The sequence below is a fragment of the Capra hircus genome, chromosome 6 (assembly GCF_001704415.2).
Source record: "Capra hircus breed San Clemente chromosome 6, ASM170441v1, whole genome shotgun sequence".
In the NCBI taxonomy this organism is placed as follows: Eukaryota; Metazoa; Chordata; class Mammalia; order Artiodactyla; family Bovidae; genus Capra; species Capra hircus.
In genome coordinates, this window is record NC_030813.1 from 81839240 (window position 1) to 81854196 (window position 14957).

At 40.2% G+C, this 14957-nt stretch overlaps 1 protein-coding gene across 5 annotated transcripts in view; it reads right to left on the bottom strand.

Moving 5' to 3' along the window:
* Window positions 1-14077, bottom strand: part of EPHA5 (EPH receptor A5) — a 411524-nt gene extending 397447 nt beyond the window's left edge. For all 5 annotated transcript variants that reach the window (XM_018049506.1, XM_018049505.1, XM_018049503.1 and 2 more), the window contains exon 1: window positions 12573-14077. In XM_018049506.1, the coding sequence (XP_017904995.1) occupies window positions 12573-12732 (160 nt within the window). In that variant the 5' untranslated portion in view covers window positions 12733-14077. The remainder of the gene's footprint in view (window positions 1-12572) is intronic.

Here is a 14957-nt window from a genome sequence, read left to right on the forward strand (position 1 = left end):
GGACTGTAGACCCCCAGGCTTCTCTGTCCATGGGTTTTCCCAGGCAAGAATATTCAAGTAGGTTGCCATGTCCTTGTTCAGGTGATCTTCCTGACCCAGGGTTTGTTACAAAGAACGCTTTATAATTTACAATTAGGCATAAAGACCAAGGTTACCTAGGTTGGGGAAGGAAATGTTTCCTACTGGGCACCCAGAACCCAACTGCACTGAGAGCCCGGCTCCCCCAAAGGAGCCTGGAGTGCAAGGACTTGGACGAAGTGCCAGGAGAGGTAGGCCAGGAACAAGTTACTGAGAGCTGTGAACTCAGGCTCAAGGACTTTAGATTTTATCCTGAGGACACTGAAGAGATGCTGAAGGCTTTACCCAAGGAGTAAATAAGGGCTTCTAGAGTAACTGAGCTAAAATCATGAGCTTCTCTTGCGGTATTTCCATTTACAATAAATATTAGACAGTACTAACTAACATAGAGCACAACTGAACTCATCTCACACGCTAGTAAAGTAATGCTCAAAATTTTCCAAGCCAGGCTTCAGCAATACATCAACCGTGAACTTCCAGATGTTCAAGTTGGTTTTAGAAAAGGCAGAGGAACCAGAGATCAAATTGCCAACATCCACTGGATCATGGAAAAAGCAAGAGAGTTCCAGAAAAACATCTACTTCTGCTTTACTGAATATGCCAAAGCTTTTGACTGTGTGGATCACAATAAACTGTGGAAAATTCTGAAAGAGATGGGAATATCAGAGCACCTGACTTGCCTCTTGAGAAACCTATATGCAGGTCAGGAAGCAACAGTTAGAACGGGACATGGAACAACAGACTGGTTCCAAATAGGAAAAGGAGTCCGTCAAGGCCGTATATTGTCACCCTGCTTATTTAACTTATATGCAGAGTACATCATGGGAAACACTGGGCTGGATGAAGCACAGACTGGAATCAAGACTGCCGGGAGAAACATCAATAACCTCAGATATGCAGATGACACCACCTTTATGGCAGAAAGTGAAGAAGAGGAACTAAAAAGCCTCTTGATGAAAGTGAACTCTTAAACCAGCCTGCCCCACTCCCTCTTAAAGTGGAATGCTGAATTCTGCAGTTATGAGACTTTGGCTTTTAAATTGGTTCTAATTTTTTACTAGGTCAAATTATCTTGTTTCAGTTCCTTTGTTTATAGGAATGATTTATCTAACCTATCCTACAGGATTTTTTATGAGATTCTCATGGAATGAGGTAGGTTAACACATTTTGTAAACTATAAAGCATTTTAATAACATAAACTATATAAAACTAATTATAAAATATTTAATATTGCTATGTATACAAGGAGGGAAAAAAGCTGTCGGGAGTTTCTGAATGGGATTACAGGTATACAGAGTTAGGTCTAAAGTGTAGCCTGGTTTGAGAATTGGGCTGCTTACACAAGGAAGTAAGAGAAAACAATTTAAAAACTAAAAAATACGTGGCCTAAAATAAAAAAGAGTCCCTGGTAGCTCAGAGGTTAAAGTGTCTGCCTGGAATGCGGGAGACCCTGGTTCGATCCCTGGGTTGGGAAGATCGCCTGGAGAAGGAAATGGCAACCCACTCCAGTACTCTTGCCAGGAGAATCCCATGGAGGGAGGAGCCTGGTAGGCTACAGTCCATGGGGTCGCAAAGAGTCAGACATGACTGAGCGACTTCACTCACTCACTCAATGTGGAGGAAGGGATCTTTCCCTTGTGCTAGTGGGCAATGGAGAGGAGATGTCAACATCGGGGTCAATCAGTGCTTAAGAGTGATGACAAGATCAAGTATTTAGTGGGGCGGCAGAGGGGTGGAATTAGAAGGATGACTGAACATGTGAACAAATAGCCTCAGGACTCCATGTGAATTTTTGTATGAACCTTTACTCTACTTCCCACTGTCTGTGATATGGGCCATTATTTGGATGGTGAGGGCAAGAGTCACTGGGTATCATCAATAGACTCCCCTTTTTAAGAGGAGTCAACAAGAGCAGAACTGGAGTTGGACTGTCTGGGTTTGAATGCAGATTTCCAGCATGCTAAGTCACTTCAGTTGTGTCCAACTCTGTGACACCAGGCACCTCTGTCCATGGGATTCTCCAGGCAAGAATACTGGAGTGGGTTGCCACGCTTTCCTCCAAGGGATCTTCCCCACCCAGGGATCGAACTCATGTCTCTTTCTCTTTCTACTGCATCTCTTTCTACCACTTTTGGATTTGTAACCTTGGGCAAGTTATTTAACTGTTCTCTGTTTCAGTTTCCTCATGTGTACAATAGGAATAATAATAATATTAAAATACATATTTCCTAGGTTTGTCATGAGGAAAATAAATCAGAATTCACATAAACCACTTAAAACAATGTTTGGTATGTGGTATATCAATAATGTTAACTATAATTATTTTATATAGGTGGGTGTACTCATGCATGCAGATACACATATACTTTTCATAAGGAGATCAAAATACATCCTAAACTTTCCAAAATGCATCCTAAACTTTCTTATATCTGCTCATGTTACCTATATAAAAAAGATAAGTCTTCACAGAATTGTAGTAAAACCTTTATGAATATGTGAAAGGTAGTGTTTTCAAGTAGTATTTTAAACTCTGAGTATAATCAAACAGATCAGAAAATTATATATTTCAAACCAAAATAGAGGTGGCAAACTATAGCGTCAGGCATGTTTCAGGAAACTTTTAAGTATTTAAGTCTCTCAATTATCCACTTGCATAGCATCCAAAGGTCACTTAAAACATACATTATATATTATATTAAATACTATAACTTTTTATGCTAGTAGTAAATATCTAAACATTTGAAGATATCTCTTGATACATCCGTGGCTAGTAAGAAACATGTTGATGTTTGGCAGAAACTAACACAATTCTGTAAAGCATTTATCCTTCAATTAAAAATAAGTAAGTTCAAAATTTTAAAAAGAAGAAATGTAAAAAAAAAAAAAATCTGACCTCTCCTTGAGGAATAATCAGGTAAAAGGCAACATTTACAACCATGATCTTTGAACTGATGATTTTTGCTTTGCTTCCCAACCAAATCCCAGTATTCAATATTACATAATTAGCAAACCAGCTGAAAATTAGGACAACATCATGTGACTGATTTTTAGATCTATGGAAAATCTGCATATGCAGTTCCTTTTACTAGATTGTTTTCCTGTCCCAGATTCCATTCCAATGCAAGGAAGACACTAATCTGAGATTCTGGAAACTTATCTCCAATAGCTCACATTTAGGAGTGGGGAAACCAAAGGGACTAACATTTGTTGTATACCTGTTTTGCTCTAGGAATTTTACTAGGCAACATACATACTCTGCACATTATTTTCACAAGTGAAAGTTAAGTGTTAACATTTAATTTTTAGTATGTGGAATCTGACATGGATGATTCAAGAACACTCACACATAGTAGGGCTTGTTTCATGGTCTTCACATGTTCCAATTTTGTACTACCTGGTGAGAAGTAGTTACTCCAAAGTTCATTAAAATTAAGTTATAGGGCCCTCAATGACATGGGTCACTTCCATGTCACTGAGAGACCAGCAAAGTATTCATTAAGTCCATATTTCTGCTACATTTGCAGAACTAACATTTTTTGTACTCCTTTCCTTAAGGATGATTCCTCATACAGTATAAACTTAAATCCATTAAACTGCTGCTGCAGATGTTCCCTATATTCTACCGCTTTCCTGGCAAGAAAAGCATTAACATATATGGACTCTGCAGCATTCTAACCAGCCACATTCCCACAACTTGCACATGTGTACTGCTCACCAATTAGAAAATTATCTCTGTTTGTCTATTCTCCACAACAATTATGTGAAGCAGTACCATACTGCAGATTAATGAACTGAGACTAAAAAATAATAAGAAGAAAATAAGTGTCCATAGAATTCAGACGGGAAATGATGGAGATTTAAAAAAAAAAAAAAAGGCAACCAACAAAATACAAAAAACACAATCCCAAAACAAAACGAGTTTCTTTTTGGATTTCAAAGCCAGAAGTTTGGTTTTGTTTTATCTTTTCCTTTATTTTTCTTTAAGTCCATGCCATTTAATCCTTTCCCTGCTTCATTTTTCAGGCTTGAATAAAATGAATAAATAAAAAAAGGTGACTGCAAACCTGCAATATTAAATGGTTCTTTTGTTTCTACTTCCACCCCTACTTCCAGAAAAAATCAAATATGATGTTTAAAATCCTTCACACATAGCAGTTCCCAAGTATTTTCCACTTTTCTCAGAAGGCTGGTTGTTCCTCCTTTAGGAGCCTCACTACACTGCAAGATCTCTGTCATCTTCCAAAAAATGGAGCAGTGGGCCCACCTGTCCAGTCAGCACACAGGCCGGGGCTCTGGGTAAAAGCTACAGCTTGGCTCACAGAGAGGGCCTGCTGTGGACTGCTGTGCTGAACTGGTGCCAGCCCGGTCTACCTGCTGAGTTTGTCTTTCCACAGAAAAGACATTAACAAGCATTTTGGAACAGGAAGAGGCAGTCAGTGCAAAATAATTAATTGAGCTGTGTGTGTGTGTGTGTTAGTTGCTTCAGTTCAGTTCAGTCGCTCAGTCGTGTCCAACTCTTTGTGACCCCATGAATCACAGCACGCCAGGCCTCCCTGTCCATCACCAACTCCTGGAGTTCACTCAGACTCACGTCCATCGAGTTGGTGATGTCATTCAGCCATCTCATCCTCGGTCGTCCCCTTTTCCTCCTGCCCCCAATCCCTCCCAGCATCAGAGTCTTTTCCAATGAGTCAACTCTTCTCATGAGGTGGCCAAAGTACTGGAGTTTCAGCTTTAGCATCATTCCTTCCAAAGAACATGTCCAACTCTTTGCAACCTTATAGACTGCAGCAGTAGCACAAAACTGACAGATAACCCTAAACTACTGTACTTCTGACTTAAGAGTCCTGTAAAAAATACACGACTTGGTTTGCTACAATCTACTCTTTAACATTAACGACTGTGTCCCATGATTTATTTAACAGAAGACTATATTGTCTGATCACCCCTACTTCCTTGGAGGTATTGGAACTCACAGGCACAGATGAGCTAATACTCCCTTATTTTGCTCTGACTTTGCATAAATGGAGTATCTGACAGGGGAGGAGGGAAGGAAAGAGGGAGAGAGAAAAAAAGAAAGGAGGAAAATGAGACAAAGAAAGAGAAACAGAGTGGGAAAGGGAAAAAGGAGATGTGACAGATGAAAATAAGAGTGTGAAATTATCATAGAAGATAAAAGACACTACCCATCTCTGAGTAAAAGAACAGACTGTATTTTCTCTAAATCTTCCAATACTTAGCCGGAAACATGTTTCCAAGTAGGAACATTTTCTCACAAAGCATATGCAAAACATTTCAACCCTCTGGTTTTGGCTCTTAGATTTCTTTTTTTTTTTAACAAGATCATTTACTTAACAAAGTTATGAGCCCAGTTAGTTAGAACCAAAGATGTGTGTGATGGATGAAGAAGACAGCCTGGGCAATAGTCCAGCAACTGTAACAGAATTAGCATCATCACAAACACTTTAATCGCAATTATTTCATCTGTGGGATGTTTAATGCCACAAGTATTTGGCATGACTCAACAAAACTGTAGAACTTACAGAGAAATAAAAGAAACAGAACTAAATGAATGAAATAAAATGAACCAAAGTTATTTCTTTTTTCCATGAGGCTGGGGTTTATATATTCAGAGTCAGTAAAGCAAATGTCAAAATAGAATGTATATTTGTGTGTCTGTGTGTGTGTTTGCATGCAATTATGGTATTTTTTAGTGTTATAAAAAATAAAACCCAAGTACTTTTATTAATATCAAGCTCATAGTGATACCATCTTGACATCCCTCCCTACCCTTTCTTTTGAAAAGCTTCACCACAATCTTAACACATACCCCATAAGTAGTCCATGTGGACAAACCACAATCATCAGGCCAAGTATCTGCACTCTGCTTGATAAATGTATAGCAATAAAGCCATGAACATTGAATCACTGGAATGCATGACTGAGGGTCAACTTCTGATCAATGAAGTTTTGTATATTCTAAGAGTTTAAGAAATAGTTTAGATGATATTATTAAAGTACCACACAAACTGACCAGAGACTAAAGGTTATGGAATCTACAGGAAAAACAACCTAGAATAAAGCTTGTCAATGATATCCTAAAAACAAAAGTCACACACATTTTTAAAAAGGATTTTTGAGCATGTTTTAAATGACAGAAAGGTCTCTTTATGTTTTCTTTAAATTGCTAAAGATTAAAAAAATCATTAAAAATTATACCAACAAAAAATGGCAGCTGGTAATAAAAGTCATCATGCTAAGCCACCGAGTTTTCAAAAACTCCAAGTAGTGCACTTACTAAATTACAGTTTTGCAACACATGGAATTCTCATTAGAGATACTAGACGACAAACTTGAACTTTGGGGAAAAAAATGAAAGATCATAAATACCCACGTTTCACCAGACAGTTCTTATGTACCTTGCAGTGTTTCTTTTTATTTACTTTTTGCTTTACAATAACATTATACAGGCTAAGAAATTTTTAAGATGATAATGAAGTAAGTTAAAGGGAATTTTAAAATCTCTATTTCTCATGAAATTCGTTGACTAGAATTATGTTTTAAATCATTCAATTAAGTGTTTTCTACTGTTGTTTTAATATGAACTTTAAATTAAAGCCTTTTCTTATTTTATGTGATTAGAATGAGAGAAATGAACAAAACCTATACACCTGAAACTCCAGTGTCAAAAGAAAAATGTAAATTCCAATTGAATTTTAATACTCAGGAATACCTGTACCACTGTTTGTAGTTTAATCTATAAATAGCTATTTCTAGTACAATTTATGACATCAGATCGTACTATTTTTGTGAAAAGTTCTCTGTTACAACACCTTGTATATGTTACCAAAATATATTATAAAAAAATGAGCTGTTCTCCAAAATTTGGATTTAAAATTCTTAAATCATTTTTATTATTCAAAAGTCAATTTTTTTCTTGTTCAAACACTTTAAAATCTATTTCACTAACTCTGAACAAACAAACGTCTAGAGAGTCAGAACCTAAAACAGGAAAAGTAAACATATGATAAAGGGAGACCCCCTAAGTATTCATGCTATTTTGGAAGTTAAAAAACAAATACTTAAAAATGGGTCATTTACATTTTGATTTAAACATTTTCAATAGAACTAACAATTTAGTTAAGATTTTCACAGTGAATAACTATCAAACCTTCCAGTTTTCTAATTCCTATATAATAATACTTTCAAAAGTGTTATGAACAGATCAGAGAATCTCCAGTTATTCATTCTTATATTAAATATATCTTACTGAATAAATTTATTTGGTTTATTATTTGAAAGTTACATTTTGTTAAACTTTTTGTAAAAATATGAACCTTTAAATCTATTTATTTACTTATTAAATCTATTTATTTTTAAAAAATAAAATTATTTTTTAAGCAACCTTTGTAAACATTTATAGAAACGTAAGTGTACCATTTAGTCTGTGATAGAATATATGATACATTTTTTAGTGTCAATTAAAAATACCATTAGGAGTGTTTATGCATACAATAGATTAGGATAACACCTTTGAAGAAATCACTACCAATCCAACTGATTATATACATTTTGATTAAATAACTAAATATGCATTTACCCAGTAAAGCATAACAGTAGGAACTACTCTCTATAGATAAACACCTACCCGCCAGAGATACTAGAGCAAGAATCACTGAATCTCAATTGTAACAATTTACATTTTTAGTTCTCATACTGCTTTTATAGTTAATATCACTGTTTCTGGAAAGAAAACAAAAGGACAAAGACTGCAATCAATTTTTAATGATTTACAAGCAAGGCTGAATATTGGAATTTCAGTTAATTTTGTTGCTTCGTGAAAACTATAGTAAAAGTTATTTTAAGATTGTTAAAAATATCATAATCATCTTTGAATGATTACATACCTTTGCTAACTTAAGTTCAAGTTATTCTTTAATAAAATAAAATATATCTGCTAATTTAATTTGAAAAAATAAAGCATAAAGAATCATCAATTTTTACAACAGTTTTTTCTTTAAGATAATAACATTTTTTTTAAAAAGAACATTTGACTCATAAAAGGAAAAATAACTATCGTTATTTTTGTTAATCATGTTATCATGTTAATCATGTTTTGTTATCGTTAATCATGTACGTCATATCCTATTTTCATAGTCAAAAGTAAAAAGGTTTCTTCTAAATGAAAGAGAAATAAATTGGTCACTCAAGAAAATACCTAAAAAAAGCACACCAAACAAAGGAGATTTAAGTGGTCAAGTCAATCAACAAAACTGTAGTGAAAATAACTAAAGAACTGACATTTTCTCTGCAGTAGCAACAATGAATAAAGTCTAATGTTTAATTAAATGTTTTGGGATTGTTTTGTCTATAAATAGCTATATCATCTCATTTTGATATTTCATGTAGAAAACGCCAAAGGATCACATTTTGTAAAGCAGAATGTTAATAATATAAAATAATGGCAACTAACACATTTCTAAGCATAAAAAAAAAAAAGAATCCTCTTCCCATACTATCTATATCCTATGTGGACTTAGATAAAGAACTAATAATATTTACAAATGACAATATTTTAATAAAAATAGTTTCAATCAAAGGAGAACAACCATCAGAAATGCAGAAATTGTTCAACCTTTTCCCCGCCTTATATGAGGATATGAAATCCTCTTACATGTCACCCTGACACCCAAGAAGATCTTTGTCTACCTCAAAAAAAGGCTTAAAATTTCAAGACCCAACCTTCTGCTCCCTATTCAAGGTTTATAAAGCAAAAAGCCAAAACTCTACACGGTGCCTTCCTAGTTCCAACAATCTACGATTCAAACAGGGGTAATGGCTCTTTCTTCCTTCAGTAGCATCCTGGTGAGGGAATAATTTTACTGTCGTTTTTCTGTGGGGTCCTGCCTCTTTATCTAAAAGGAAATGAATTACAACCGGATGACAAGGCCACACAACAAAGCCATTTAGTTTTACAAATCTATTATGTCGTCCAATCGTTTTATGGGCCTGGTCCTATTATAAACCAAGAAAAAACCCTAAAACAAACTTTCTTCCTTTTCTTTATTTCCTTTGAAAGCATCTACAATTTTATGACTGTTTTTCAAACAGTTCAGCACCCCTCCTCAATTTTTCCCCTCATGTGGTGTTTTTTTTTTCTCCCCCAGAGTCCCTCCATCCCACTTCCTCAAACATACAAAACATTCAGAGACAAGAAACTGGACTTTTCAAATACAAACTGCTGACAACTGTCAGAAGCACTTTACTGGGACATTACTAACTGTAGCTTCAATGAATCAAGCTTGATTCACTGCGGGTGAATCATTTTCAATGCAGAGCTGTTCAGCAGTAATTGGCCAAGAATCCCTGCTGCGAAAAGCACTTGTCAAATAATGCTTGTTTACAAATATATCTCTCAACAGCAAAAAGTGGCAGTTACTGAATAAGTTCAGGGCCACCTCTAATATTCATAACAGTGGACATGCTTCCTTTACTTACTAAATCTATTAAAATTTTCACTTGTTGATACACTTGCTAATATTTGTCCTGCCTGATCAATCTTAGAGAAATGTTTTGCCATTTATATGCCTCTGCATTATTCTACAATAAAAATCGTGTGTGTTATACTGTAGCTCAAAGGCTTCTTCCATATGTATTCATGCCTAAAACGTGTAGTAAGACAACTAAAGATATATTTACCTTATCATAGAGTTCAGGCTAAAGAGTAAATTTTCCTCTTATTTCTATTACCCAGTGTATTTTAACATTTATTTCATATCAGTCCAAGATTCTAGATATAAATTTGACTTTTTTTGTTCAATTTTGTTTATTTATGTCAACCAAACTTAAATATTAAACATGACTGAGTACCAATTATAAAAGTACACTTCCATTTATTTCTACCTGACTTGATTTTTTTTCATCGCATAACGGGAGCATTAATAACATACACATATATAATGGATATATACACTACAGTCTGAGAAGTCACAAAGCATCTATAGGTTGCAGAAAGCAAAGTATAGAACAAGTTTTTAAAAGCGTTAGTGCATACATAAATCTTTCTTTCAAAGTTCCTTCAAAAACAATCAAAGGCAAACTTGAAAACTCCAATCTGAATCTTTAAATAAATAAATTGCTGTTATAAATATCTTATATTCTTGTTCTTTGATTAGACTAGCAGCATCATGGAGAAACAAAAAGAACATATTAATAAGAAGTCTGGCATAACACTAACAGAAAACTGTTGGGCAGAGAAGGGATGAAGCAGATGAAATATACAAATATATACATATATATGTACATGTAAAATTGTAACATTTTATTTCTAATTATGTAAAATAGTGTAGTTACAAAATGTGCCCCAAACAACAGACATGCTTTTATTTCTACTGTTTTCAGAACACTGGCTCGTAAAGTACCACTCACTGTTGGTTAGACCCCTACAATCCTCATCTCACTGAAGCCCAAATTTTACTGTTCCACTCGCTAGGTAAGGACAGCACAACCTGTGGGTATTAAGTCCGTGATGTCAGCCAGTCTACCTTCCACAAGACTCCAGGTCTTCTTACAACACCACAGGAGACCTATTCTACTTCCCTGCTTCCCTCCATTTCCTTTTACCTCTTCTCTCTGTAGTCTGGACCCTTATTCCCATTTAGCGCCACCCTCCCTGAGACTTCATTTCTTCCCTTTCTCTAACCAAGAGCTACTACTCCTTTACACCTCTGCATAAGCCCTTTCCCTCATAATACCTAGGGGAAAAAAGGAAGAAAGAAACATAACGGGAACACACGAAAGAATAAAATGATACTACTATCACTCTTTAAATCCAAACCAGGTTGCCCCTTTCAATAGAGTAAGACAGTTCATAAAAGGACTCCTAACCCTGTCATAATTCTCCGGACTTCTAACATACTAAAAAAAGGACACGACTTCAGAAAACACTTTTTCAACTTTACCAGGGAGGTTAAAAATGCAGACTGCTTGTGTTAAGCATGGCGTATTGTAGGCAGGTAAGCAGACGTGTAGGTAGGCAGATAGATAGATGGACAGATAGATCGAGCTACATATAACCCCTAAATCAGATTTTTAAAAACAAATTTGGAGGGTAAAGACAGCTCATGGGGTGCGGAGAGGAGTATTGATCCTTCCTGTTTTTCACACGATTCCTAGGGAGCTGGCAGCGCTCCGAGACCAGCTCAGCCCCTTCCCCTACAGCCAAGACACAACCCGTGCAAGTCACGAGGACACACACGACTCCGCCGCTGCTGCTTCATCTTTCCGGTCCCGCGTCCCATGCTCCACGAATGTAAGGGCATTTTTAAGGTTCTGTGCCTCACTCGAGGCACCCAGGGCTCCAAATCGAAACCCCAACCTTCCCGCCGAGGTGGGAAGGTTTTTGATGTTTTCGTGGTGGAGCTGACCACCCAGACCCCATCTTCTCGTAACCCACATGGGATCTAAGATGCTGCCCCCACCTTGGAGGGCTGCGCGGTCCGGGCGCGGGAGAAGAGCGAATGTGGCGGAGCTGACCCGGAGGCCGAGGGCGGCGAGCGGAGCGGTTTGAGCCTAGATCCGGGAGCCAGGAGCGCGGCTCAGGTGCCGCTCCCGTGCCGGCCCTCCTCTCCGGGTGCAAGGCAGGGACAGTCTTCTCGGTCCGGAGCTCGGGATAAGGGATAGGGGAGAGAGCTGGGGACTCTAGGATTCCGAGCGGAGCTTTTCCCTTTCGGAAACGTGGGGGAGACCCGATTCGGTGGGTTCCAGCATCACCTTCCAAGCGGCGACACTCCCCTCCCCCGAACCCTCCGCCTCCCGCGGCATCCCACCTTCCAGACTTCCATTTCGTCTGGGTGATCATACGACCCCCAAAGTGCGGCACACCCCCACGGTGCGAGGCGCTGTCCGTCCTTCTCCATCCCCCCTCCGGCGAGAAATAAAAGCTCTTACCACCCACCCTAGAATAGCAGCTGGCGATGTCCTAAATAGCAGCTCCCAGAAGGCACTTTACCCCAAAATAAAAGCATCCAGCCACCCCCACCACGTTCCCCAGCCCCAGCCCCAAATAACGGTTTCTAAAAGCCCCACCGCTCCCGAGATCCCCGTCACTGCGCTTCAAACAGTCCCCACTCTTTAAAGCCCGAAATGCCACTTCCCCACGCGCTTCAACTGGGACCCAGCCGCACCCAGCCTCCCGGCGCGGGTCTCGGAGCCTTCTATCCTCCTGGCTTCCAACTTCCCAGCCCCCTCAGTCAGCCTAGGTCCACAGCCAGGTTCCGCGCCGAGCGCTCCGCGGCTAAAGTCAAACAATGCGAGTGGAGACGGCTGAGAACCGGAGGGAAAAGGCTAGCGAGAGGGACGACCCATGTTAGTTCCGAAAGAGGGGTGCGATTTCGGCCGCGGCGGCCGCGTCTAGCTCGCCAGGACCCGCGCGGCCAGGCCCCGCCTCGCTCCTCCGCCCCGGGTCGCAGCGGTCCCCACCCCCACGGCTTTACCTTCGTTGCTGGGGCTGGCCAGGAGGGTCCGGAGCGCGGCGCACAGGAAAACGCAGGTCCAGAGGGGCGCCCTGCGAGGTGCGGAGGAGCAGCCGGCCAGGGACGCAGGGGTGCTGGGGGGCCGCCGGCGTCCCGCACCCCGGGGCCCCGAGCCCCACATCTTGTCCTCGCCGCCTCCGCCGCCGCTGTCCCGCGCCGCTCAGTCCACAGCTCTCGCCTTGCGGAGGGGGCGAGAGAGCCTCGCGGTTCCTCCCCGTTCCCGGTAGGCTCCTTCACCTTCGGGCCCGCGGCTCGCCCCTTTGCGGGGACCGCGGGGCTTCTCGTACGGCTGAAGTTTGCTTCCAGAGCCCCACACCCTCCTCTCCACTGGGGTTAAATGAAATACTAGTGACGGCGGACAGTGTAGTTCGGGACTGGACTCGAGGGTGTCGGAAAGGTCCCGCGTCCCGTTCTGTGCCTCTTTATAGACTTTTAAGGATGGGGGTCTTTGAAATGCCACTGGAGGGAGAGGAGGGGGAGATAAAAACTCCTTTTCAGTCTTCAGGGCTGAAATGGGCGAAGGTGAAGAAGACAAGTCATCTTAAGAAGAAATTCTCGATAAAAAGAGGAGAAAAAAGCAGGGTGGCTAAGGAAAAAGGAAGATGAGTTGGGGCGGGGGGGGGGGGGGAAACAGGGTAGGGGAAAGACAAGCAAGGCGAGCGGAGGAAAGGATCCGGAGAGTTCAAAGACGCCAGCAGAAGGAAAGAGCTGCGGGCTGAGCACTGACGAAGGAGGGACCGGCGGCAGCGGCGGCCCGGAGCCCGGAGGCTTCCGCGGCTCGGGGAGGAGGCGGTGTGTGCGCGGCCTCGCTGGCGAGCTCGGAACTGCACCGCCACAGCGCGCTCCTGCTGAGTCTGGAGCTCCGGCGTCTCCTCAGCCTCCCGCTCTGCGCCTACCACCCTCCTCCCTCCTCCTCCTCCCGGCTCCCCCTCCCTCGGCTGCTCGCAGCCTCGCCAGTGAGAGTCTACTGTAAGTGTGAGCTGCTTAAACGGAGTCCCACACCCGCGGAGGGAAGTAATCTGGCGGCTGCCGCGGTGAGTGCTGCTTAACAGTGTCCGGAGAGGCGAGTCTTCCTCCGCGGATAATTAGGGCGAAGAATTCTCCTGATGACGCCTGCCAAGACCTGGGCTCCCGGGAGGCTGAGGGAAACCAGCCCCAGTTCAGCAGGCAGCCTTCAGAGGAGCGGGGCCGTGGGTTTGGCCGACTGCCTGCTGCCCACCTCAGGCTTGTGGCATCAACAACCTTGTTACACCGCCCAGCATTCCTAAGCTGTGCGAGTCTGTGGCTAGTTTATTTAACACCCTTTAACCGCTTACTGCTACTGACCCGCTCTATTCTTTCAATACTTTGGCGGCTGGAATGAGATAATTAGTCAACGTTTTCTTCTAAGTAAATGGCAGACTGTCCAGATACAGAGACGGTAGCTACGACTGAGATTTCAGGGAGTCAAGGAATTTGGCGATTGAGAATTGTCGCATACTTTAAGAAGTGATGATTTAATTCCTCAATCTCACTGTTGGAATGTTTTATGTTTTAGAAATTATATGATATGCAGATATATGAAATTCCAGTGAAATTAATTTCAGGATATTTTAAATTAAAATTATTTTAATTTCTTGTGTTCTGCTGCTTGAGAAACAAATAATTTAGAAAAACTGTTGAAAGCAATCAACTTTCCATATTTCATCTCTATTATGTCTACTCTTGTTTTATTTTTCTTCAATTTTCTCATTCATTTTTTTTTCAAAGAGGTCCATCTGAAGGGCAGTTCTAGTATACTAGCATTAAAAAAAAGACTGTAAATAAAACTTCTACAAATAAGTGTGATTTTAGAATAAAAGGTATCTCATTTAATTTGGTGCGTAGTAACTACTGTAAAGACTAGATTTTCACCCACACCCAAAAAAGGCAGGTCTGCTCATCAACTTTAATAATTTTAATATCCAGCACCTTGTTTGTATTCACAATAAATTTCTCATAATGATTAGCTGATGACATTTGTTTTTTGTTTAAATATTTGAAATAAAAATGAAAGAATAAAGTGGCAGTGATGCAATTTTGAAAAGAGGTGGATGCTCATCTTTATTTTTTCCCCTGAAATGTTTTGGCACCAGAAATCTAAAAGCAGCTTCTTTCTATTAAAACGTGCTCCAAATGATTGAAGCAAATTTAGAGGAATGTCAGTAAATCAGTCTTTCAGTTGGGCAAAAAGCTTCACAGTGAGATGCAAAGTTAAAGTGGATGTTTTATTTGAAGACCATTCAAAATGTAAGCTCCTCCCCCTAAATTAATAGTTGAGCCATTTAAAATTATCCAAACAGACTATCAAGGAAGTTATCTAAAGTC